Raw genomic sequence first — 26,798 nt, 5'->3', positions numbered from 1 at the left:
TATTCCAATATAGTTTGCTTGAACACTTTGGAGTAGTGCCCTATTAACCTCAATGAAATAGTACGTGCTTAATTTGATTATGTTGGTGGCAATGATGTGGCATTGTCTGTTCCTAGTTCCCAGAGGAAGAGAACCATTGTTAACATGACGGTGCTATGCACAGTATATGATAAGTAAAACTGAAGCTCTACTGTCAAACATCACGTATGAGTTCTCTCAGGTAGATGTACTTGTTATTGGCAGTCTTAATGATTAAAACACGGCTTACTAGTGATATTAAAAGGCTTAATGTTTTAGCAAGAGAATTTGCTCTTTTTGCGAGTACTTGAGCTAACACTCTATATACACAGACCTAAGGCTTAAATCCAGCACAACAGGAATTATGGTCATGGTTATAGACATTCTCTCTCTTTGGATTGTACATCTGTATCCATGTGAGAAAACAGTGCACTACACTTCCCACTCTCTAAGTAATGGGGTTAGTCTCCTACTCTTTAACATCTCTCCCTCTATGTGTGTGTCTCTCGGAAAGTCAGTAGACTTTTGTGTTGCCAGGTAACAGTCTCTGAGTTTGCCCTTTATGCCTGTATAGGTCTGACGTCTTCTCATTATCGATGCGAGTTTGAATCATTCAGTCCCTACCAAGCTGCCAAGAATTTTATCTTTATATATTTTTAAATGACAATCTGTTCTTTCATAATGATAAAACATGATTTGATTGTTTACAGTGAGGGTTGTATGTGTTGTGAGGGGGTGTAGCGTTTTTACATTTTGCTATACAACTTGGAGATATATTATACCCTATAAAAATGTATATTATCAATAAGCAAATGACTCGTTTTAGGGTGAATTTTCTTTAGATGCCATTGTAATAACAGTAAATCGTACTTTGACAGTGATCTACAGTATTGCGTGGCCACATTCTGCCCTCTGGTGTTCAAATGGAACCGTTAGTAATTATTATATATTCATTTCAATTTCTCAAATTTTGCAAGGCTTGGTTGAGTGAATGATTGATAAGAATATATTATGCTCAGCAGCTTGTTGAATTTGCTAAAAAAACTAACAAAATAAAATGAACATTTTAGTTTGTGCAGTTGGTATACCAGACTACTCTGAGGTAATCTGTTCCCATCAATGTATCTGAGTGCTGTTTTTTTTATTTTTATTTAGAGGTGTTCAGTATCAGATGCTGAGCACAGATGGTGAAGAATGCCCTCCACGCTAAGGTCACCATGTGCTAGGACCAACAGTGTGTGAATGAGAGAAATGATTGTACAAAAAAAAAAAACACCTTCTGTTTGCGTGCATCTGTTAAAGTGACATTATGTTGAAATTATATAAAATGCATAGTGAAAAATAATTAATCAATAATTTATTAGCCTGAGACCCATGTTATTTTTGATAAACACTCATAAAAAACATAGTGGCTAAGCCAAAACAATTCTACATAATATTGCTTTTATAGACTGTTTCTAAATATGGTTGTTGAGAGTATGTTTGCTGGTCTTTTGCAGTTTGTAGCTCAGAGCCAGAGAATGTGCAGGCATATCCACACAACTACACAGGTCTGCTAGTGATGTGGGAGAGGCCGCGAGCTGTGTATGATGCAAACATAGAGAAATACTCAGTCACCTACCGGCAGGCACAAGGAGATGATCCACCTACGCTTGATTACCTTACTGACGGAGACCAGGATGTGGTACTTTACATTATATTAAACTAATTTATTTAATCTAATTAAACTATACATTGATTAAACTATACTACACTATTAAACTATAAATTAACAAATTAATTTATTTAATGAAAAGTACACAAGGTAGTATAAGTCTGAAACTTATACTATTTATACACTTAAACTACATTACCAATGATACTGCACACAAGGTTTGTCATTCTATTACAACAGATCAAAATGACACGATATAGCCAAAAGTATGTGGACAACTGACCAATCATACCCATGTATGCTTGTTGAACAACCCATTCCAGATTTAGTCCCCCCTATTTTGTTATAATAATCTCCACTCTTCTGGGAAGACTTTCTGTGAGATTTTTGGTGTATGATTTTGAGAATTTGCTCATTCAGCCTCAAAAGCATTAGTGAGGTCAGGTGAGGAAGTCTGGCATGCAGTCAACATGCCAGTTCATCCCAAAGGTGTTCAGTGATGTTGAGGTCAGGACTTTGTGCAGGCCACTCAAATTCTTACACTCCAAACATGTCCCTATCCAGCTTGCTTTGTGTACAGAGGCATTGTTATGATGGAACAGGTACAGGCTCCTGAGTTTCAGTGAAATCTCAGTCAATCAACAGTTTGGGAAAGAACCACATATGTGTGTGATGGTCAGGTGTCGCATACTTTTGGCTATATAGTGTATTTAGGCAAATAATATGGCTAATTTTGCGTTATAGTCTAAAGTGTTGAATATAAACATAATTCCAGTGGTTTTACAGGTTTTATTTCCCATGCTAAATGTCTACAGATGGACATGCTATATTTTTGTCTTTGTTTTTGTCACAGGGAGCCATCATCCAGGACCTGGAGGCCAACACCAGCTATGTGGTGCAGGTGGTGGCTGTGTGCACTAATGGTCTGTATGGGCGTCAGAGTGATCAGCTGATAGTGGACATACCCGTGATTGACCCTGGTAAGAGCATCCACACCCGTCGCTCTCGTCTCTATTGAGACTGGCTTAGCATACTGTAGTATTCTGACAACTAGCGAAAACCACAGACATGTACAAATTCTCCATACTGTAGTTTGATCCTTTGCCAGGTAACTCCCTTATGATATGGTATAAGGGACCAATATAAAGATCGGTGCTAGTTAGCATTTAAAGTTCCATGTTTTAAATGACAATCACATTATTGATTTAACCACAGTGTTGTACTGTATTTTGATACTGATAGGTTGAGGTGTGCTTGAGACTTATTTTGTGTGCACCTGAATGCAGTATTTCCTAACATACTAGGTTGGCTCTATTTCCCAAAATATAAATCAATTTGCACAACATGTTAATATTAACATCACCTTGAAGTACTTTTTACATCAGTATTATTTCCAGTGTGACTATGTCCCCAGATTCCAGTGTGATTAAATACTTCTTTGGATTATTGTTTCAGATTTATTAAACTGAACCAAGTTTTTCCCAATGATAGAAAACAAGCACTTTTTCCACATTAAATTGCACTAGTTCTTTAGTATTACTATTTAAATGCACTGTAACTATTAAACTTGTTCAATACAACCTGTGTCAAACTTTTAAAAAGCCATAGGCTTGTTAGACTTATGATGTTGTTGTTGTTGTTGTTGTTGTTGTTAGATTTTTCAATGTTCCGTTGCTGATTTCTGTTATTCAGAGTTTTTAAAAAAAAGTTTTCTACTTGATTAAACTTTGCATTCCGTTTTAATCAATTTTACAGCTGTTTCTCTGTGCATTGCCGTTTTCTGTGTCCTCAGAACCTTTGTATTTTATGTGCATACCCTTCCTAAGGTGTGCACAGTATGGTGTTTCTCTTCCATATTTTATTTCAGTGGATCCTTATGTGCTTTTCTATGCTTACTACGAAGGTCATGATTTGTCATTCATTATATGAGCATACATAAATTTTTTCAGAGATGGTTTAACATTCTCAGTAATTTGTGTCAATGCACTGAAATGTTGAGAATCTGTATCACTACTGTTTAAAATAAACTAAATTGTATTGCATAAAAAAATTCCATGCATCATATTTGGATGTGTCTATGGATGAGTGTGTTCTCGTTTTATAAAACCATGCAATTTTTAATGTGAATAGGATTTTTTTTTTCTTGTTGTTTCACCATTACTATTGTAATTGCTAATATTAGCATCCATTGAAGCATCCTTGTCTTTTAGTATTAGATGCACATTTAGTACATGCTTGACAGATAATTCTGGTGCCTGAATCATTAAAAAAAATGCTGGATTAATTTCTACCAACTCAGAAGGTAAGATGAGCAGTAGGAGTATAACATTTCTCTGCTTATGCAGAGTATGCAGAGCCACTCTGGTGCATGAGTGTGCAGTTTCCATTGTGCCCTAGTCATTATCAGCCTGTTATCTGCCCTAGAATATCTTTTTCTTTTTATTGTTTGTTTTGCTGTGTGACCTGAAATGCTCAATATTCTGGTTTGCACTTCTTCCCATACTTGCTTTCCTTCATCGATGTACCTTCAATTTTGAAATACAAGAAATTAAAATTGAGACACACAAAAATGACATTTGTCCTTTGCAGATATTAGTGATGTCCTTTTACTTCCATTTTTAAAATATGGGTTATTAAGTCCCAAGTCATGCTGAACACTGAACAATCATCAGTGTGTAATTCAGGAAAAAATTATATGGGGTTTAGTGTGGAGAAGAGTACCCTTTGAAACTAGTTTGTGAGCTTGTATGCTTCACACATCCAGTTGTATGAGGCTGATGTTTGGCCTTGAGCATAGTTTAATTTTTGTAAGTAAATGTCTAATCAAAGAGCTTTCTAATTTGTATATATGCCTTTCATTTAAAGCTGTTTTTAAATATCAAATTGAAGATTTAACCTTCTGTTTTAATGCTTGTTGATATGCACAATAGTATTTTGTCCACCTTCATAATAAAAATATATTGGAAATGTTTTACTTACAGTTTCACATTGTGAGGATGTATTCTCTGTCACTTCACATCAGTTGGTTGAGGTGCTATAGGTCTACAAGTACACTAAATTGACACGTTTATTTTACTTTTGATTTTCTTTCAGAAACAGACCCTGACCCCTTTGAATTTGATGAAGAGGTAAATAAGAAAGATGTACTACAGTAATTCTGATAGTAATTCTCATATATAAATAAAGAGCAGTAGCTTAATTCAGGACTCTGCTGAACACCTTATCCATCTCTTTTCTCTCTTTCTCAGGAGGACTATCTGAGTACCCCCTTGTGGGTCCAGCCTAATTCAAAGCAAGCATCCTATCCAGTGCAAACCACTACAACCCACCCCAGGTTTACTACAACTGAGCGCCATGTCCCTCCATTATTTGGCAAAAAAACAACCCCAGTGTCCACTGAAAATCATTATCAGGGCGTTTCTGTAAAACACACTTCCCAACCCACCACCATGACCTCTTCCACTCCTCTGACTACTGTCAGCTTTACTAAAACAAAACAGCCTTTTCTTCCGGTCTTCGATAGTAAAACCACCCCAACATCCACTGAAAACCATTCCCAGGGCATTCCAGTTAAACAGACTACCCATTATACCCCTATTAATACGTTAACATTTATAACCGCAGAGCAGCCTGTTCCTCCAGTCTTCAATATTAAAACAACCCCAGCAACCACTGAACACCAAGACTATCTAGAAAAACACCCTGCCCAACCTACCACCATGACCCCTACAACTAACCTTAACACAGATTTACTCACTTCTGAATCAGATTATAGCAGCATAGCACCAAGTGTGGTCTCACAAGATAATGATCTCAGTGACAGCTCTGTGGGTCTTAGAGTGAAAATTAGTCCACATGACGCAGAAGCCACATCAACTTCAATGGCAGAGGAGGGGGAGTTCACTGTCGCACATGGCTATGAGGAGAGCCCTATTACTGCTACAGATCCAGCCTCCTCCTTCCTCCCCACAGGGGTCCAAGTTCAAACTACAACTCCCACTGTGCCTCTCCCCATGACTGCCACTGCTTCTGGTGATGTTCTCTCACCAGAGTTCAATGGTGAGAACTCTCCCATTGCGACCCTTGTGTGTGACTCCCAGCTCTGCCTGCATGCTATACCTGTGTCCACCCCCTCTAGCTCTGTGTTGTCTGAGTCTGCGTCTACCCCAGACTGGGATATCCCGTATACTACACCATCTGTCCCCCACCTGTTCTCCTACTCTGCACTGTCCAGCTCTCCCTCCAGCTCTGTGTCTTATTGGGATGTGGAAACTGTCTCTAGTGGTGATGATGGTGATGATGGTGACATGTTGTCTGGGTCGGCCTCAGGTGCCACCCTGTGTAATAGTACTCTCCCCCTTCAAACATTACCTGACTCAACTGACTCTGAAATTTCTGTGAGGTTCAACTTAGAGCAGGATATCTCTCACATCTCCAAGATCCTTAGCACTATCTCTCCTTCTCTGCAGCCGTCAGGTGACTTCTCTAGCGACTACTCTTCTTTCTTCACCTCCTCTCTCTCAGATAGTGTGGAGTGGGCTGATTTTTCTGTGGTACCTCTCACTGTTGGTCAAGGTGGTGATGCCCCTTGCATCTCATCGTATATTCCAAGTTCTATGTATTCACTGTCTTTATACCTAACGCCCTCTTCATCAATAAGTGACATGTCCTTCTCCACTGTTGGAACTGATGGGTTCAGTGAAACAACCTGGGACCTATTTCCTCCCATTGAGCCTTCTAGTGACCTGCAATTCTCTGTTACAGCCAACATCAATGGCATCAGAAGCAGTGAAAGTTCCCAGGCCCTGGGAGGCTCTGTTCCCTTGGAGCCCCCCACAGTATTGCCAACCTCAATCCCAGACGCTACCTCATTACTCACAAACTCAGCTGATGGGTTTCTGGACAGCAGTGCCTCAGGCTGGGTGGTGGATCAAGATTGGGCTCAGAGCTCAGCTTCAGGAGATGAGAGTCCTGCTCCTTCCTCACCCAGTGTCTTCACCACTGAAGGATTAGCAGAGGATCTGGAGTCAGAGGGACATTCTTCATCCTTCTATTTTGAGAGTGTGAATGTGACAGAGAGACAGACTACCATATTTGGTGTTTCCCCTCGCCCCACCCCCCCCTTGGCTCTGGGGAGTGTGGGAGAAGAACACAGCGGATCAGGAGAGAGCCTCACAGATAATGAGACGTCCTCTGATTTCAGTATCCCAGAGCATGCTGACAGAGACTCAAAGGAAGAACCAGTGGAAGGTAAAAATACTGGCGTCTGCTAATCAACTCTCAAGGGGCTCCACTGGATTAGAACCATTAGCAGAATCAACATTTTTCTTAATACAGATTTTTTTTTTTTTGCCATAAACTTGTCTTGCCTGCAAAGTACAAATCCCTGGAAAAATGTATTACATAGTGGCATATGAGTCAGGTATGGTTTAGAGGTTTTGTTAGCATTTCCATAACTACGGACATCACATATACTGACTTGTTTTGTTCTACTGATGTTTTGTTAGCCTGAAGAACTAGCCAAAACTGACATCTTAATCTGACAGTCCCACAGCCATCATCACATTGCTTATGCTAATGCCTAATTCACTTTGTTTTGTTTTGTCCTGTGTGCTTTTCCTCCACAATACCCCCAAGTATGACCTTCCAGATGTCATTGTCAAAAAAAAAAACAGTAACGGCTATGATGACTTGACATTTAAAGTAAATATTTGAACTCAGAGTTAAAATGTTAAAACTAATGGTTTTGCAGCTATCATTTTAAGCAAAATGTTCTTATCTTAATTTTCTTAAGATCTTAATTTTCCCATTATTATACCTGCTGCATTTTGGCCAAGACTCAGAATATCCACTGCTATTTATTCTGATTAAGTGCTGCTGGTGAAATGCACACACCATGCCAGTGTTTGTCCAGTAGAGAGCAGTAGAAGTCCTGCTCCGACACATCAGTAGGCTACAGCTGGTGCCATTCTTTCTGTGTTGTACTGATGGGGTCGTGCACGTTGTAGGTCAGGGTTAGGGTCCTAATCTCTCTTCTAGAAGTCATGGGCTGTGAACCAGACTATTAATGTATGGTTTTTACAAATACTTTACTAGTAAAATATGTTACATGGTGATATAGTAATATGAATAATTATGAAAAAAAACAGGTTTATTGGATGTATTTATTAGGAATGTGATATTCTGGGACTTTAAATCTGGTCTGGTCAGTACTGTGTACATGTCAGAACTAATAACTAATATAGTGACAGATCATTTAATTTTATTTAAATCACATTTCAGTTTTATCTCACACTTCATCATGTTCAGCATTACTTAACACAATGCTTAATCATGATTAGCATTACTTAACATAAATAAGTCTGTAATATTCCTATTTATATATTTTAATATCCAGACTAGTATAGATACCTGTGAGTTAAGTTCTTTTTTAAAGAAACAGCTTATTTTGCAATAAACTACTAAAAGGTAAGTCTTGTCTCTTGGTTTGTTTAGCTTATATATACCTAATCGTATGCTCCATTTTTTTTTTAATGTGTTTGTTTTTTATTGCATTTGATTACATCATGTTTCATTACATCATATCAGGTGTCACTTTTTTTGTGTTTGTAGATGTCAGTAACAGTAGTCATGAGTCTTGGGTGGGTCTGGTGTCCAGTGTGGAGCATCAGAGGAAGGCTGTGGTTCCTCTGGCCGTGATCTCGACCCTCACCTGCCTCTGCCTTATCGTACTAATTGGCATTCTCATCTACTGGAGGTGAATTTTATACATGGGGCTATAAGGCTTATAATTCATTCAACACAAATTTATTTTATACCATGTGCTGTATAGGGAAAAATGAACCATGACAAAAATAGTTACAACTGTTACATAGTAATTCAAAAAAGTGTCATTCAACATTGAATATAATAAGCATATTTCATGTAGAATTTTATGCTGTGCACCTACACAGTGAGTCTAATGTCCGCTTAAAGACTGCCGTTGATGATCCACATCAATTTGTCATTATTCTATAATCATAAACATGTGGGAGGGTTTTGAAATGGACAGGTGATGGTTAGTATGGATATTTAAGAGGAGGTTTAATCCTGGTGTTTTGTTCCCATTTCCACCTTAACCCATTCAGCAAAGATCCCAAAGACAGATCACTTAAGGATGTGCTTAAGGGTCACTTGAGAGTGGGACTATGTGAATGACTTCAGTCTGAAATGTGTTTTTGTGTGGATGGTAATGACTGAGTCTGCAAAGGGCACATGTTTGTCATGTAATATGACATATGTAGTTTGTCGTATGTCTGACACTGTACACATCTAGTGGTGATGAAGTTTTGCTCCAAGATGACTGAGAAAAACAATCCTAAACATTACTTTTCTCTGTTTTATGTTTCAGCTGTGAAAAAAGCAGTTTTTACAATCCCATCAAGTGCATGGTTTTGCTATATAAACAGTTTAGTTGCATGAGACTGTACATTTCCCTTCCTGCTGGAGCTCTTGAGTCCTCATCATATTGTTTGTGTTTGACTTGTGTTATTACACCATGGGGACTGGGTGAGAATAAGTCCCTAATCTTGTAGTCGGTGATTAAATCTCCAAGATGCTGATCTGTTGTTTGTGGCTCTGTGATGATTATGTCTAAGAAGGCCTGAAGTGTGTGTGTGTGTCCTGTTGGCCCAGTGGGTGGTGGACTTGAGCAGTGCGTGATATGTTCCACTTCTTATTCCTCTTCACTTACGTGGTGTTCATTTATGTTGTGGACAGATGCACACTTGAGACAAGCAATGAGGACATCAGATGTCAGTGATTATTCTGGGCAGATGTTGTCTCCCCGTAATCCCTTCCAAGAAGTTGCTATTATGAACGTTAATCAGAATATCTGTTGTGTGCTTGTGATTCTGTTAAAGACTCTTTGTTGATTAGATTGAACATCTTTTTTTCTGATTTAAAGCTTGTAATTCTTGCTCAAACATAAGGAGATGACTTATAGTCCATAAAAATAAACATTAAAAAAATTCAAGGCATCTTACCATTATAATTTTTTCATCACATGTAACTAAGCAAGTATAGAGGCTAAAACAGCTATAAGATGATAAATAGGAACCACCCACATATTTTTTTTGCTTTGTTTTTAAATTTATATTATATTCTATTATAATGCTTTGCTGGCGCACGGTGGCTTAGTGGTTAGCACGTTCGCCTCACACACCAAGGTTGGGGGTTCGCTTCCCACCGTGGCCCTGTGTGTGTGGGGGTTTCCTCCAGGTACTCCGGTTTCCTCACCCAGTCCAAAGACATGCATGGTAGGCTGATTGGCATGTCTAAAGTGTCCGTAGTGTATGAATGGGTGAGTGAATGTGTATGTGATTGTGCCCTGCGATGGATTGGCACCCTGTCCAGGGTGTACCCCGCCTTGTGCCCGATGCTCCCTGGGATAGACTCCAGGTTCCCCGTGACCCTGAAAAGGATACGCAGTATAGAAGATGGATGGATGGATAATGATTTGCCTTTTCCCATCATAAATTTAGCCCCTCTTAGTGCTTTGTCTTTTACCATCAAACCCATAGCATTCTGTTTTTTATTTCATTTCTGAACAAGACTAAAGTGTAATCCAAGACTAAAGAGTGGATCATGAGTGCATTTTTCATTATCCTAATCTTATTCTAAGATGCACCGTTTTGCTAAGGACCTTTTTGTGTGCTGTGTGCGCTTGCTTGTGAAATGTTTTGACTCATCTTGGTTAATGCTTTTATCATTTGGTTTGCCATTTTTTCCACAGGATGTGCTTTCAGACTGCTCATTTCTACATAGACGACAACACGTCCCCTAGGGTCATATCCTCCTCTCCTCCTATGCTAAGTTACACAGGTAATTACACTCACCCTTTTGTACATGGCAACTGCAATGTGTATGTTTTATGTTGTAGACTGCTGGTCCCGCAGGTCTGAGAATACAAGCAATAAAGACCATTTGCTGGTGACACCATTTATATATTTTCTCTCTGCTGACAACATTTATATATTTTCTCTCTGCTAACAACATTTATAAATTTTCTCTCTACCCTCCCAGATGAGCATGAAGCTCTTTCAGTGGAGCAGTTTGTCCAACATGTTACAGAACTTCATGACACCAAGTCCTTCTGCAGAGAGTTTGAAGTATGTTCTCTGTTGCATTCAACCTCGCACACACCTGTCAAGGCATATACAGTAGATATGTGTGAATATATTTTAATGACTCTTTAAAGTGCATTTGCAGATATCTCTCATACCTATCAGTTCTCTCAACCATATGGTTTTCAACTTCAGCAAATCAGTGTTTTGATTAACAGAACATGATTTTCCTCTAATTTCACTCATGTGGTAAAGATTGCAGTTTTAAAAAACTGCTTTAGTTAATTCATGCCCACATGGCCTGCCCTATTCAGTCATGTATGAACTTTAATTGCAGGCAACTTTTTCAAAAGAATAATTAAGTCACAGAATTGTTTGTTTGCTTGTGACTCTTCTTCCAGTATTCCACTCAGATGCACACAAAAATACACTAGTACACAATGAAATCTTAATTAGCATCAAACATTGTCAAATTGAAACCTCCCCCACTCCCGAGTTGTATTCACATGCTCTTAATTAGATAATTAAATTGGTTCTGGTAGGCTTTGATTTGAAATATATGAGATGTTAAGGGCTTAATACTGAGTTTTAGTAGTTACTTTCAGTAACTGTGTACTGTCAGTCTTATATTTAGTCAGAATGCACAACACCACATCAGAACATTCTTGAGACTCTTGTTGACCACCATAAGCACTGTATTGTTATATGTTTTGTTTTGTTTTTTCTTGGGTTTGTGTGCTATTTTTAAACATGTACTTTGGTAACATAACGCTCATACAGATAAGTGACAAATTAAAGGAAAATTTGGTGCTTCTGTTATGCTTCTCTATGGTTTGGGCCCACTTCACCCCTTAGACACTTAGGGTCAATGCAAATCAATACAAAGTCATTCTGACCAGCTTTACTAATGAATTATTTCATCATCAGTGATCTTTTTAATCCTGGTCAGGGTCATGGTGAGTCCGGTGCTTATCCTAAGAACACTGGGCACAAGAATACATAGAATACAAAGAATACGCCAGATCATCCTAGGGCACCATGCACATGCCTTGACATCTAAGAGCATAGTTTAGACAATCCACCTTCATGCATATTTTTGGGAGGTTGGGGGAAAATGCAGAACCCAGAGGAAACCCACACAGACACGAGGAGAAGATGTGAAACTCTGAATAGATCGTTGATCAGTATGTTCAGTAGAAATGTTTAGTTCAGCAGAAATGTTCAGCAGAAATGTTTAGTTCAGCAGAAATGTTCAGCAGAAATGTTCAGTTCAGCAGAAATGTTCAGCAGAAATGTTCAGTTCAGCAGAAATGTTCAGTTCAGCAGAAATGTTCAGTTCAGCAGAAATGTTCAGCAGAAATGTTCAGTTCAGCAGAAATGTTCAGCAGAAATGTTCAACAGAAATGTTCAGCAGAAATGTTCAACAGAAATGTTCAGCAGAAATGTTCAGCAGAAATGTTTAGTAGAAATGTTCAGCAGAGATGTTCAGCAGAAATGTATAGCAGAAATGTTCAATAAAAATGAAATTGGAAAAAAATAGAAACTCTGAATAGATAGTAACACAAGCTTAGTATTGAACCCGGGACCCTGGAACTGTGAGGCAGAAATGCTACCAACTGATCACCTTGATCTTATGATGAAACATTTCTATCCTGATGTCTATGGTCTCTTCCAGGATGACAGTGTCCCCAATATCAGTGCACAAGGGCTCACTGAATGGTTTGATGAGTATGAAAACATTACATTCCCCAGACCTTAACCCAATTTAACACCTATGGGAGATTTTGGAGAGATGTGTTATCACCCTCCATCACCCATCATCTTTTGGAAAAATGGTGTTCATGTCTGCAGTACAGTTCCTTGTCGAATCTACTCCACAGTACATTGAAGCTGTTCTGCAGACTTGTGATGGCCCAAAACCTTATGTTGGTTTTTTTTTCCATTAATTTGTCTTTGTGTACACTGTATAATGAGTATATGATCACCAAATTGTGTATAACGTGCATATTTTATAATCAGAGCACAGACACAGCAGCCTTAAGCTATAGATTATTCCATGCTGAATGTCCTTACCATCTCATTCTCAAAATTAAACTTTTAAATGAGGTTTGGATATGAATTCAAAAGCACTTGGTGATGTTTCCTGTACATGTTTAAATTTGTTTGTGCTGGTAGTTAACATTGATGTGACATTATTACTAAACAGCCCTCAGCTAAGATTTTTAAAAAGTAATCTGTTACGGTGCTAATTTACTGTATAACATTCTGTTGATATTAAGGACATTGACAACAGCTAGTTTTCCACCAGCACAGACACACACAGTGCACGAGGCATGTTCTGAAAATGTTTTGCTTAAGCTTTTTTGCTATATTGTTTGCCATGTATCTGTGCACTGCGTGTCATGGAATTTCATTGCTGTGCTTTGTGCATTCTCACTCCCCTGATTAGATATTGAAAGAGTATTTTGAGGTAAGCAACATCTCCCTTTTGATTTGATTTGATTTGACTGCATTTCATATCGCTCTGGCATGTGTTGTCTGATTGTTTGCTTCACACACTCAGTGATTTGTATCTGTTTTGGGATAGACAACATCCATGGTTTTGTTTCGCTGTGACACAGAATGCATTGGATAGAGAGTGTTACAGTGTGTGTATGTGTGTGTTTATTTGTAGGAGATTCAGTCATGTACTGTGGATCTTGGAACTACAGCGGACATCTCCATTCACCCAGATAACAAGAGCAAGAACCGATATGTCAACATTTTAGCCTGTATGCAAAATTGAAAGCACCACAAATAGCAATGCTTATAACACCTGGCATTTTCTGTGCAAACAGTCCAGTGTATATATATATATATATATATATATATATATATATATATATATATATATATATATATATGTTATAAATATTTATAGTACATTTCTGTGCACACAGGCAGGAATACGTTCAAACAAAGTACATGAGGACTAATGTGTGGCTGCATTTCTTTTAGATGACCACAGTAGAGTCAGACTCTCACCCCACACTGATACAGATGGAAAGAGTGAAGGGGACTATATCAATGCCAACTATGTGGATGTGAGTATTTCTTCCAGGTCGGAGATGCTACAGGTACATCGTGGCATCAATGTGCTTACAGTTTCAATCAGTGCGAGATAATACCAGGAGAAATGGCTGCTACATAAAGGGAACATAATATTATTTCATTTGACATGAACTATAGTCTGCTGTGTTGAGCTCAATTTCAATCATATACCATAATCACATACCAAAGTGTGAATCCCAATTTCTCAAATACAGAACAGATTGCTGTTATTGTTCTACCACCAAATGTCTTCTATTACACTGATCTCATCTCTTTCCTCTCTCTCTCTGGCTCTCTTTTGCCCACCCAGGGTTTTAATAAACCGAGGGCCTACATAGCAGCTCAGGGCCCCCTGAAGTCGAGCACTGTGGACTTCTGGAGGATGGTGTGGGAGCAGAATGTTGGCATAATCGTCATGATCACAAATCTGGTGGAGAAAGGCAGAGTGAGCCATCTTGTACTGTCTCTAAATCCTTCTTCTGATGATCTCTAACATGTCAGTGTGTTTGCCACTGACACTGTCTGTTTACACAGCTCCTGTGTCAGACCTTTTACAAACACCATCATCACCACTCTAATGACAGTTTGAGCTTAATAATGAGTCATGCTTTTGGTAAATTAATGTTTTTCCTTGTGATAATACTTATTTTGACTCTCTCATAGAGAAAATGTGACCAGTACTGGCCTTTGGAGAGCCAAGAAGAATATGGCCATTTCCTTGTGACTGTTAAGAGCACCAAGATCATGGCTTACTACACCCAAAGAACCTTCACCATACGAAACACACATTTAAAGAAGGTACAATCATGTAAAGTATCTTAATTTCCCAAGCCAATACTATTTATTCTAGCCATATGTAATTATTTCCTTCCTTATTTTGATTTGAGTTGGGGTTTTTTTCTCTCATTTCTGTCTATTGCCATTCTCTTGCTCTCACCTCCTCCTAGGGTTCTCAGAAAGTTTGTGCTAATGAGAGGACGGTAGTGCAGTACCACTACACACAGTGGCCGGATATGGGTGTGCCTGAGTGTGTCTTGCCTGTACTCGCATTTGTCCGCAAGTCCTCTAGAGCCTGGACTGAGGACATGGGGCCCATACTGATACACTGCAGGTAGGTCTGGAAACATAGCATCAGATCTCAACTGAAGATCCCATTTTAAAATAGATTTTTTTTTCAGTTCGCCATTTAAAAAAAAAAAAAAATCAGCACGCATTTTGATTCTTTTATTCAATATAGGAAGTGAAATAACTTGAATATAATTATAACACATTTTATATCAACCTTTAACATTTGACAGGTAGAAAATAAACACTAAAAGTAAAAAAAACAGGGGGCAAGTGGTCTTATTGCTACACCTCAGTAATTGCATGACTGTGCATTTACATGTGATTTTGTAAAATGAATTAAATTCTTAAAATAATTGACTTTCCTATAATTAAAATAACCTATGCAGAGCAAAGATTAGGTTACGTTGAACATATATGTGAATATGAGTGTCATGAGTTTTGATTTAAATAAAGATAGTAAATAATAATTCGATAATTCATTAACAGGTAGAAAATAAAACACTAAAAGTAAAAAACAGGACTCAGTGAATACTTAATGAATATTCATTAAATATGTGGTTACAATAAATGCTTACTATATATACACACTACTTTTTAGGACTTCATGAGTATTCATTAAGTGATAAAAAGTAGTGTGTATATATAATAACCATGAAAAACAGAGCACTTGTTAAAACAAACCAACCCTTACTTTTTCACGTCCCAAACATAATCCTTGTCATTTTTTTTATTCCAGGTATTATATTAAACATACTAAACAGCAGCCCCATAGTGCAGTAAAAATATCACTCTCTACTTGGCTAGGATTCCACAAAATCACTGGTTTTCCTGATATCAATCCCTCAGGCTATTGACTACACTGATGTAATGCATTCAGTCATGTTAATCATAAGAGTTTCAGTTCCCTGAACCTGCATTTGTTAAATATTAAAAATATTACATTAAAAATTACATAAACACATAAAAATATTAACCATCACAGCTTGAAGACTCTCCCTTCATTAATCAAAACCTTTCCGAAACACAATACTAATAATCCCAAGCACAATACTAGCATTACTTTCTTGATTCCTCTTCCACCTTCTACTTATGACTTATATTAAAGTTGAGTTCTGATTATGCATGTGTATTTGTGTATAGTGCTGGTGTGGGGCGAACAGGCACCTACATTGTCCTGGACAGCATGATGAAGCAGATCGAAGAGCAGGGTCTGGTGAACATCATAGGCTTTCTCAAACACATCCGCACTCAGAGGAACTACCTGGTGCAGACTGAGGTAAGAGATCAAGGACTTAATGTGCTAATAACTGCCAATGGAAAGAATTATAGAGAACATACACTCACACATCACATTATTAGTGACACCTGTACATCTGCTCATTCATGCAATTATACAATCAGCCAATCATGTGAGTAAACATCGCCTGGATTTCCAGTCTTCAACTGTCCAGTTTCAATGATCCTGTGCCCACGCTAGCCTCAGATTCTTGTTCTTGGCTGACAGGAGTGGAACATGATGTGGGCTTCTACTGCTCTACACATGTGTTTCATATGTTATGCATTCTGAGATGCTTTTCTGCTCACCACAGTTGTAAAGAGTGACTATTTGAGTTATTGTTATTCTAACCTGTAGAGACTGTTGCATGTGAAAATCCTATAAGATCAGCTGTTTCTGAAATCCTTAAACCAGCCCATCTGGCACCAACAACGATGCCACAGTCAAGAACACTGCAGTCACATTTTTTCCCATTCCGAAGTTTAATGTAAATATTAACGGAATCTCTCCACCTGTATCTGCATGATTTTATGCATTGCACTGCTGCCTCAAGATTGACTATATAATTGCATGAATGAGTAGGTGTATGTAATATATATAAATATATATATATATATATATATATATATATATATATATATATATATATATATATATATGTATGTATGTATATTCTATGCTGTTTTTTGTTCATGTATAATCGTAAAATCAATTACTGTTAGTAAAACTTTGGAAAACTAACCAATAATGGCACATTAACAGAATCTACACCACACACGATCATGCAAACACTCAGTGTGTTTGTCTCAGTCAGTCTGATATTCCTCCACACTTGCAGGAGCAGTACATCTTCATCCATGATGCATTGGTGGACGCAATCCTAAGTAGAGAGACAGACGTGCCCTCTAGCCGTGTTCATAGTTATGTTAACGACCTGCTCACCACCGGCCCTTCATGTATAACATGCCTGGAAAAGCAGTTTAAGGTATGGAGAAATTCAAGCAACTGAGGTGGGGGGAAAGTATCCAAATTCTTTGGTCAAAAGTACAGTTTCTTCATCTACTATACACAGCTTCACATTTTTTTTTATTCAGTTAGAAAACTACAAACCCTTAAATGTACTAAACCTGTGAAAGTAAATGTACAAGAAAGATTTCTGCTTCAAATCACACACTCATTTTAGTTATTTATGATAAAATAGTGTCTGACTAATAGCTAAAATGGCTGACTAACAGCTAACAACATATCTCTCGTATGTTAACTAGTTGCATGATAATAGCTAGCTGTCACATTACAAACTGCTGTGATCAATATAAAGCACATGCAGCAACAGATATATTACAGTGATGGGTATTAAGTCTCATTTTTACTGTCACATCTGTTAAAGTTATATTATTAAGTGACAGGAAAACTTGAGTCAAATACAGATACTGAAAAACCACACTAAAAACCAAGTGTTGGAAGTAAACCTTCTCACTTCTGCTAAGCAAGTGCGGTCAAGCAGAGAGGAATAGAGAGAAACAAGTATTATATATATGTTATATATGGGTGTGATTTCTGATTATTTTACTGGTTCTTTATCCTTAATGTTTGATGAATAGATGTCATTTTTATGCAGCTGGTGAATCGGCCCAGTACCAAGCAGGATGATTTCACTGCTGCTTTAAAAGACTGCAACAAAGACAAGAATAGGAGCTCCTCGTTGATACCTGGTGAGTTCCCACAAGGTGTCCATGGATCCTTAAAAAGTCTTAAAATATCTTAAATTCCTAAGACTCATCTGTGTTTTAGAGCAGCTCGGTTCACAGGAAATTCATCTCTGTCTGTGCTGTGAGTTTGAGTCACTTACAACATGCATTTAGACACGATTCACTTGGGTTTTTCATTAGCATAATCTCAAACATTTTTGTGGCAGAGGTTTACAGCATTTCACCTGATTGGTAATGAGAAGTGAATTTAAAAAACACTGTTGGTAACTAAATGACAGTTTTCTGCCGAAATAAAAGCCACAACACATAAAAGTGAATTAGTCAGAAATATATTACTATTGTTATATTACTATTTGTACCCCTAAATAATTTTTTTTAAATGTCTTGTTCAGTGCAATAGTAATATTACAAAATAGCAACTCTTTTATTTTATTTTCTTCTTTACAAAAATGTATGTACATTTATAACACTATTTGTTATATTACCCTGGCCTTAAATTACAAAAAAAAAAAAGAAGTAAACACTGCTACGAGGGGTTTTACTGCTGAGGGAGTGATGGTAAATTTGACAACTTTTTCTCTTCTGACTGCCATAATCCATGTTTTTCCTCTCTTGGAAAGTAATGGAAAGGAAATACTGGATTTTTTTCTTTCATTGTTTGAGCAAATGGTAATGTAAAAAGGATATTTGCTCTGGTCTTACATATAGCTGTATAGAAGTTTACCCAGCTATAGTTTACTTAAACCCAGAAATGGATGTATATGCATGAACACAATCCATTATAGCTGATGTGTCATGTAGCATGTGCAAGTCTTAAAGATTACATTTGAAGTACTGATACCTGCAGATACCCTGTCCCAGAACTGTACAACATCCATCATGGAGGTACTGTGATTATGGAAAGGTATAACATGAACGGAGTAGTCAAGTCATGAGTCTAGGCTCCTAATCTTGTTGTGATATTGTTGTTCCACTTTCTGTATTGGTGTCTAACTAAATCTGATTGTAGTATCAGTTCAAAGCAAATGCAGATTTTCTAATCAGTAAGAACCATATAGTATAACTACAGTAGTAACCCAGTTTAATGGTGCTTGGTGTGTTTTAGTGGATAGATACAGAGTGTGTTTGTCTACAACATCAGAAGAGACCTCAGACTACATCAATGCTTCTTACATTATGGTGAGCCATTGATACCTTTATAATAATTTCACAGCTTAAACTGGTGTTTGTATCTTGTTTTCCATCTGGAGGCTGATTAATAATGTTAAATACATATTAAGGGAAAAGAAAATTCAAGTGCAATATTGTTATTCAGAATATCAATCCACATGGCATGAACTGTTTAATCAACAACAAGGTTACTTTCCTGAACCATATTTATTTATATTTGTCCTCTGTATGTTGTGGAATTTTGTTACAGGGATATCAGCACAGCAGTGAGTACATCATTACCCAGAATCCTCTGCCAAGTACAGTGAAGGACTTCTGGAGGATGATTTGGGACCACAACGCCCAGGTCATCGTCTCACTGCCTGATGGCACCGGCATGGTAAGTTAGCTCTTTCTTTTTTTAAAACTTTATTATTATTCATGTTGAACAAGTATTTTGTTATTATTTATTCAGTATGTTTCAAATAAATGTTGAATTGTTTGAAAATGTTTTTATATATTAATATAGCAAATTCTGCGAAAAGAAGTACAATCGGATTAAATTTCACTCGATTTCACTTGTCCTCATTGTGTCTCTGTGATTTTCTCTGCTTTTCTGGTTTCCTCCTTCCTCCCAAACTCCTGCCAGTATATGTGTTGGCGACCTACAGGCATACATGTGTGCATGATGATGTCCCATCCAGAATGTATTCTCACCTCATGCCCAGTGCTCCTGGCATAGGCTCTGGATTCACCAAGATGAATGATTCAATTCAAAGCCTTGACTGGCACAGCAATAGATACAGGAAATTAATTGCGAACAAATGATGTGTTTACTGACTACAAATATTAATGTGGAAACATGATTTTGGAGTCAACCAATTTCTCTCAATCAGCTAAACCTCAAATAATTGTGATTAGTTGATTATGTAATAATTGTGACAGGTCTAATTACAGCAAAAGCTATAGTATAGTAGCAAATATGGTCCCAGATAAGAAAATGCCCAGGGTTAAATTTCAAACTACCTGATTCAGGTGCAAAAATGTTTTATTAACACACACAGCGGTCCAGATGGAGATAAATGATCATTAAAATTCAGCATTGCAGGTGTTCGCTTAACTTCCTAGGTATTAATTGAACACTGGGGATTTTGCTGTGCAGTTGCTGTTTATTCTCTCACTTAGATATTTCTCTCTCCATGTCTCTCTACCTCTCTGTGCTCTCAGTCAGAGGAGACAGAGCCGGTGATGTTCTGGCCCAGAAGAGACCAGTCTATTAGCTGTAACATGTTCACAGTGTCCTTAAGAGGGGAGGAACATGTGTGTCTGTCTAATGAGGAGATACTGATTGTACAGGATTACATCCTAGAAGCTTCTCAGGTAAAATTGTCAGTTTGTCTTGCACACTTGCACACAGCCAGAGTCCTGACCTCATGAAGTACCTAAAGAAGAGTCATTGTCACTCTTAATAATATGTGGTAGGCATATAATTAAATACATATGCATTATTTGATTGAAGAGATCATGTATTCTAAACACATTTTTCTGTTGTCAGAAGGGTTCACAAGGGTTGAGACGAGGTGTGCATCAGGACCTGGAACAAAAAAAAGTCCAAGACAAAAAGGATGTGATTTTATTTTTAAACGGTCCCATGCACATCTCTAGTTGAGAATGATTATGAACTCGAACGATGTAGCTGAGTTTGAGGAACTGTCAGAGCCTAAATTAACAGACCATGCTCATAGTACTGGCATTTCTACTTCAGTTTTTTTTTAAGGGTTTTCCAGTGTATCCAGGGGCATAATGGTAGGGTTAATATTTAATTTCATAGAAATAAACCCATGCCCACTTCAGGTTTAAATCCAAATACAGATACAAATACTGATATTTGGAGCAACCCTTACACCCTTACTCTGTGAGCAGTTAGATGATTCCTATATTCTGTCAAGTTGTCACTATTAGAGAACATGTCTCACATGCATCAACACTCATTATGAATACGGCTGCAGGCTGGTGCCAGATAACTGTGGAGTTCGTTTTAGAGAAGCACATGGCTGCTGAAAAGACTGAGAGTTGAGCCTTGTAAACACTGAGCATGTCTCAGCCGAACACATCTGTTCTCTCTCGCAGATCTCACACCTCTCCATCTGCACATGCAATTACTGCAGCAGACATACCACACATGCTCACTTTTTACTGTCCAACACACACACACACACACACACACACAAGCACACAAACAGTGCTCTGATCTTCTTCTATGTCTGTCTGTCTCTGCATTTGAAGGATGACTACATTCTGGAAGTGAGGCATTACCGCGCTCCTCGCTGGCCAAACCCAGACAGTCCAATCAGCAAGACTTTTGAGATTATCAGCGTAATTCGAGGGGAGCAGGCCACTAAAGAGGGGCCCATTGTTGTACATGATGAGTATGTTCTCACATTATCTTTGCTGTTACATTTGCTATTATAGGATGGGATGAAATGAAGCAAAATTACATTCGCATCTCGTGCACTGCAGTACAAATTAAACTTTTTTCAGTTTCTATCAATGAGCATGAGCATGAGTGCTGTCGATCATGCAGCTATACAGTTCGATTTCCCCACAGTATGTATTATTGCCTTATTATTAGCTTTGATCAAAATATAATTAGTTAATAATAGAATTTGTGTCATTTTGGAAAAATGCTTAATAAATAAATAAATAAATACAAAAGCTAGTACGGGTCTTAAAAATGTGCAAAACTCATATCATGTGTTGTATGAAAGGATTTTAAAAATGATACCACATCTCATACCAAAAAGTATAGATTATATGCATGTTTCACCTTCATGCTAATTCTAATTTCTACATTCAACCCAAGTTTCAATAAAATCAAAATGGTTTGATTCATTTTAGTATCATTTTATCATCAAATTAAAATAATATATATGAGATATTTCCTTTCATTTTTCATCTAAAGGATGCATTTGCTTTTCAAATGATTTACTTGAAAAAGTCCTTTATCATATTGTATCATATTTACAATCAAATTGTATCATATTTACAATCTGACAGTCAGGCAAGTGGCTTCATGTCCAAGGTTCTGCACTAGTTACTGGAAGGTTAGGAATTTAAATTCCAGGAGTGTCAGGGGTGGATGCTTGAGCAAAGCCTTTAACCTTTTAGAAGTGAAATTGAAGTAAAATGAAATGCCTGTGCAGGCCTGCACATGAGCCCAAAATTGTGCAATGTGTTTACTTGCATGGTGTGTAAATAAACAAGTGATTTGTGAAGTCTGTTAAAACATCATGGACATCCTGGTACAGTTTTAATATAATTATGTGTTGTTGGTACAGCTGTATAAATAATATGCCAATCTAAACCTCAATGATAAAAAGTTTGTATTGTGTGTGTGTGTGTGTGTGTTTGTGTAGTTGTGGTGGTGTGACGGCTGGGACATTCTGTGCCCTCTACACCCTGCTCCAGCAGCTGGAGGCTGAAGGCTCTGTGGATGTTTATCTGGTGGCCAAGATGACAAACCTGATGAGGCCTGGGATCTTCACCGACATTGTGCGCTTTGCTCTTAATCCATTTGAACAAATAATTCTTTGCTTTTAATCCATTAGAATAAATAAAATAGCATGTGCTACATTGACACAAATGGAAAACAGTTCTGTTTTGATTTCTTTGACAGGAACAGTACCAGTTCCTCTACAAAGCCATTTTGAGTCTGGTCAGCATCCAAGAAGATGAAAAAGCCCTCCAGTCCTGCAGAAACACCACAACATTCCCAGGAGGCACTACAAGTACCGCAGACAGTCTGGAATCCCTAGTGTAACCATAGTAATGTGTGTATGCAGCTCTCACAGATCTTTTCCCTGCTGCTCCCTTTTTTTTTTTCTTTTTTTTTTACCTGATTACATCCCACATGCACATGAGCTCACCAAACACAGTGCCACCCTGGAACTTGACATGTGCCTTTGTGCATTCTTTACTAATCTGAGTTTAACTTTAGACTTATATATGGCTTATCCTTGTACTAACATCTTACTAATTTTTCAAAGGAATTTCATATTTATTGGCATTACAGCTCCTTGAAAGGGCAAGGTCACTTGTTAATAAGGCTTATTTTAGAGCATAGATTGTAGCAAACAAGAGCCACATTGTTTTTTTTGTTGTTGTTGTTTTTTTTTTTTTTTACATAATGTAAATACAAAGACTGTGGCTTTTTCAGTCACACTTTTCAAACAAGAAAATGAAATAATATTCTAATTTGTAAATATTATAGCAACCAAGTCAATGGACCAAATTTCTATTTATATGGCTAGATTTTTTATATTTTACTACTGTTAAGGCTTTAGTGCTTGACACTGTATGTATGAACACACTCAAATACTGTAGAGAACATGTTATTCTAATACTTCTGAAGTCTCAATGTTACACTGCCACTGATTTAACATGAACCATACTCACAGTCTAGCTGCACATAGAAAGTGTTTCTGCTATATGTAGGAATAAACAAAACTAAAATAAAGTTTTGTTTTAAAGAACATTAGTTTGTGACTTTATTCTTCCCACGTTCCATTTTTACCTTCTTTTGTATCTGTGATGTTGTAATGCAAGTCTGAATTAATGAGCATATTTACAGCTAATGTGTTAAAGCATTTTATGACACTGTGCTGTTGAATGATTCTGATTGGTGAGAAGGTGTTGATTAATTTTCCATAACAGCAGCTCCAACAGTAGATCCAGCTGCAAGGCAAATCACTGCTTTATATTAATGTGCTTGATGTAATACATTATTGTTTCTATAATAACCACTCTACCAAATTGTTGTGGTACAAAAGTCATGCTGTTTTCAGAAAATAATCAACTTTGGGATGTAATAGTAACTCAGCTTTACATCACACCAAGCCTGACTTGATTACAGCCTCAAGACACCCCATTGTTTGGTATGTGCCACACTTCACTTCCACTAAAACCAATTAAGGCCAACTTCGTATTCATGGTTCAATCAGCATCATATGTTCCTTCATTACTGCAGCTCTGGCTTAGCCCAATAATTTATAGCCCTCTCTAACCATACTGATTATCACAACGCACTCCTTAAAGGGCCTCTAAGCAATTACTCAATACATACTTAAATAAGTAAGGGGCAGCTTTAAAATAAGCAGCTATTGCATTAAGATTTGTGTTATTGCTTTGGTGAGAAAGATGACAAGAATAGTTTTATGGTATAATCCATCTGAAGAATGGTTTCTCAATTATTATTTCTGTGTTAATCCAGTCTAAGACGCAAATGGCTATGCGCCTAAGCTGTGAGATATAGGTCAGATGGCCAGACACTGTCTTGACCACACAGTGCATTGTTGCCTTAATTTGCATTTTTGACTTTTTAGTCATTATTAAAACGAATTATCCTGAGCTTGGTAGCCTACTTAAGAAAGACTAAATAGTGGGTGAAAACCCAGAACTAAATTTCAATGATTTAAGCAAAGTAGATCAAAATGTTATTATAATGTTATTATAATACTATTTACCTGACAATATAGAAATAACCGGCTCCCTGAGTTAGAAGATTATTTAAGCAGCTTCGCATCATAGCATTATGAGAAGACAAAGAAAAACAACCAAAAAAAAAAAGAGTCAATATACTGAAACCTTGTAGACGTGTGAATTTGAAGTGAGATACTGCAGTAGGGAAATTTGTGGTTTGTAAATTAGCAAACATAATGAATCAGACTGAGGCAAAAGAAATTTCCTAGAGAACTAATGAACTGTAATGTACAATTAACTGTAGCAAACATAATGGATCATTTCAATAACACATCTATAATGAGATTAAGCTGTATTAGTGTAGAAGATGACAATGTTAAGTGCAGGAAGATCATGGTTGTGAAACAGTGTTGTAGGCCAAAAGGAGAGGAGAAGTGTTGATTGGGGTTATTCCGCACAAGGCAAAGAAACTAATAGCAACAATCCTATCTGTTAAAACCAGTTTATTCAAATAGTGATTTTGTGTAGTATATGGAGCCATGTATGCCTGCGTTTACAGCTTTTAGATAGAGCAGGTTCTACTTACGCAGACAAAGTTAAAGGCTTCTGTGGATTGCAAATATCCTAAATTTAAATCGATTTGCAAAAATCTGATCTTATATTTATCATATTATATGAAGCTTTGTGCAGTATCAATTCCCAAACATCTCATTGGGTTTAGTTAGCAATTTTTTCTGCCATTTATTTGTTGTTTCTCCTCACTATTAAAGTTTTTTTTCTCTCTTTTTACACAGATATTGGCACCCCTATGAATTCATTCAAGTATATTACCATTGATATTTCACATTTTTTTAGTACACTTGAGTGACTAGGAACAGGAAATTGTTCAACCATGACTTCCTGTTTCATAGGGATATAAATATGAGGTAACACATAGGCCAAAATGCCCATAGTCATTCATAACAAAGGGTAAGACCAAGGAATATAGATGTGATGTGCAGAAAAAGGTTGTTGAGCTTCACAAAATGGGAAGTGGCTATAAAAAAAATATAAAAATAAAACTCCAGCGTCTTCAGTTTGCCAGACACTACTGGAACTTCAAATGGGATCGGATTCTATGGTTAGATGAAACCAAAATACAGCATTTTGGCAATAAACACCAGAGGTGGTTTTGGCACACAGAGAGGTAGCCATATGGAAAAGTACTTCATGCCCACAGTTAAATATGGTGGTGGCACTTTAAGGTTTGGTCTACTGCTCAAAATGTCATGAATTCATCTCCAGCACTGCCAAGCGGTCAATGTTGGGCCCTTGAGCAAGACCTGTAACCCTCAACCACTCAGATGTATAAATGAGATAAATGTAAGTCACTCTGGATAAGAGTGTCTGCCAAATGTCATGAAATTAAAAAATAAAAAAGGACCTGGACATTTTGTTAGGCTACATGGCATCATGGACTCAAGAATCATTGAACATACAAGTGCCATTAGAAGACAGGATGACACATCTCCAATTTATCGTCACTTTAAGTTTGTCAAACATTCTTTGTCAGACATGAAGTTCCTGGGCATGGAGAGGATTTACCTCATAGAAGATGCCGAGATAGAGGTAAGAAATTGTTGCAAAGGAAGGCATTTTGGATCTTTGAACTCAAGTCTTTATTCCCTGATGGCATGAGTGAAGAATTATAACTTTCCTGTTTTTTTGTGTGTGTGTGTGTGTGTGTGTGTGTGTGTGTATGTATATGTATATATATATATATATATATATATTTTTTTTAATATGTGGTTTTTTAAAATGTTTGTTATATTTATATTGTTTGCATACGTCATTTGCTGCAGTTGCATATCTGTAATATTCTGTGCCACATATGTCCACAGCAATACTCTCTTGGAGTTCTACTTTTGCTAACTGAATCCAGCTGATTATCCCTAATTGGTAATCTACTAAGAAAAGGGGTGAATGATTATGAGCACTGAAGAAAGCAATGTGTTGAAATGTCTGCCCGTGCTGGTCTGCCTTTTCATTCATATGCACTTTGCACTTTTTGCACCATGCAATTTATAAAAATGTAATGAAAAATTTTGCTACACTTTTTAATCTGGACTGAATTCAGTGTGCGGTCACCAATTTTTTTTTGCTTGTTTGTAATTTAGGATTACTGCAACATTTGAACATTTATGATGTCAGTAACATACATTTACTTACCAATCTAGTGGAAAGTGTTGTGTTATAGGAAAGTAATCCATGCA

At 37.3% G+C, this 26,798-nt stretch overlaps 1 protein-coding gene across 1 annotated transcript in view; it reads left to right on the top strand.

The window, feature by feature from the left end:
- Window positions 1-24,210, top strand: part of ptprz1a (protein tyrosine phosphatase receptor type Z1a) — a 54,514-nt gene extending 30,304 nt beyond the window's left edge. The window contains exons 9-30 of the mRNA XM_053640902.1: window positions 1,518-1,702; window positions 2,526-2,652; window positions 4,766-4,800; window positions 4,921-6,922; window positions 8,285-8,429; window positions 10,446-10,534; window positions 10,736-10,821; window positions 13,226-13,246; window positions 13,451-13,547; window positions 13,774-13,859; window positions 14,177-14,311; window positions 14,530-14,664; window positions 14,814-14,977; window positions 16,075-16,210; window positions 17,049-17,195; window positions 17,829-17,922; window positions 19,025-19,098; window positions 19,340-19,468; window positions 20,296-20,448; window positions 21,355-21,497; window positions 22,485-22,620; window positions 22,745-24,210. Of these exons, the coding sequence (XP_053496877.1) occupies window positions 1,518-1,702; window positions 2,526-2,652; window positions 4,766-4,800; window positions 4,921-6,922; window positions 8,285-8,429; window positions 10,446-10,534; window positions 10,736-10,821; window positions 13,226-13,246; window positions 13,451-13,547; window positions 13,774-13,859; window positions 14,177-14,311; window positions 14,530-14,664; window positions 14,814-14,977; window positions 16,075-16,210; window positions 17,049-17,195; window positions 17,829-17,922; window positions 19,025-19,098; window positions 19,340-19,468; window positions 20,296-20,448; window positions 21,355-21,497; window positions 22,485-22,620; window positions 22,745-22,888 (4,463 nt within the window). The 3' untranslated portion in view covers window positions 22,889-24,210. The remainder of the gene's footprint in view (window positions 1-1,517; window positions 1,703-2,525; window positions 2,653-4,765; window positions 4,801-4,920; window positions 6,923-8,284; window positions 8,430-10,445; window positions 10,535-10,735; window positions 10,822-13,225; window positions 13,247-13,450; window positions 13,548-13,773; window positions 13,860-14,176; window positions 14,312-14,529; window positions 14,665-14,813; window positions 14,978-16,074; window positions 16,211-17,048; window positions 17,196-17,828; window positions 17,923-19,024; window positions 19,099-19,339; window positions 19,469-20,295; window positions 20,449-21,354; window positions 21,498-22,484; window positions 22,621-22,744) is intronic.
- Window positions 24,211-26,798: the final 2,588 nt, after the last annotated feature.

This window comes from Ictalurus furcatus, chromosome 14 (genome assembly GCF_023375685.1).
Source record: "Ictalurus furcatus strain D&B chromosome 14, Billie_1.0, whole genome shotgun sequence".
NCBI classification, from domain to species: Eukaryota; Metazoa; Chordata; class Actinopteri; order Siluriformes; family Ictaluridae; genus Ictalurus; species Ictalurus furcatus.
This window is presented reverse-complemented; position numbering and strand designations above follow the sequence as displayed.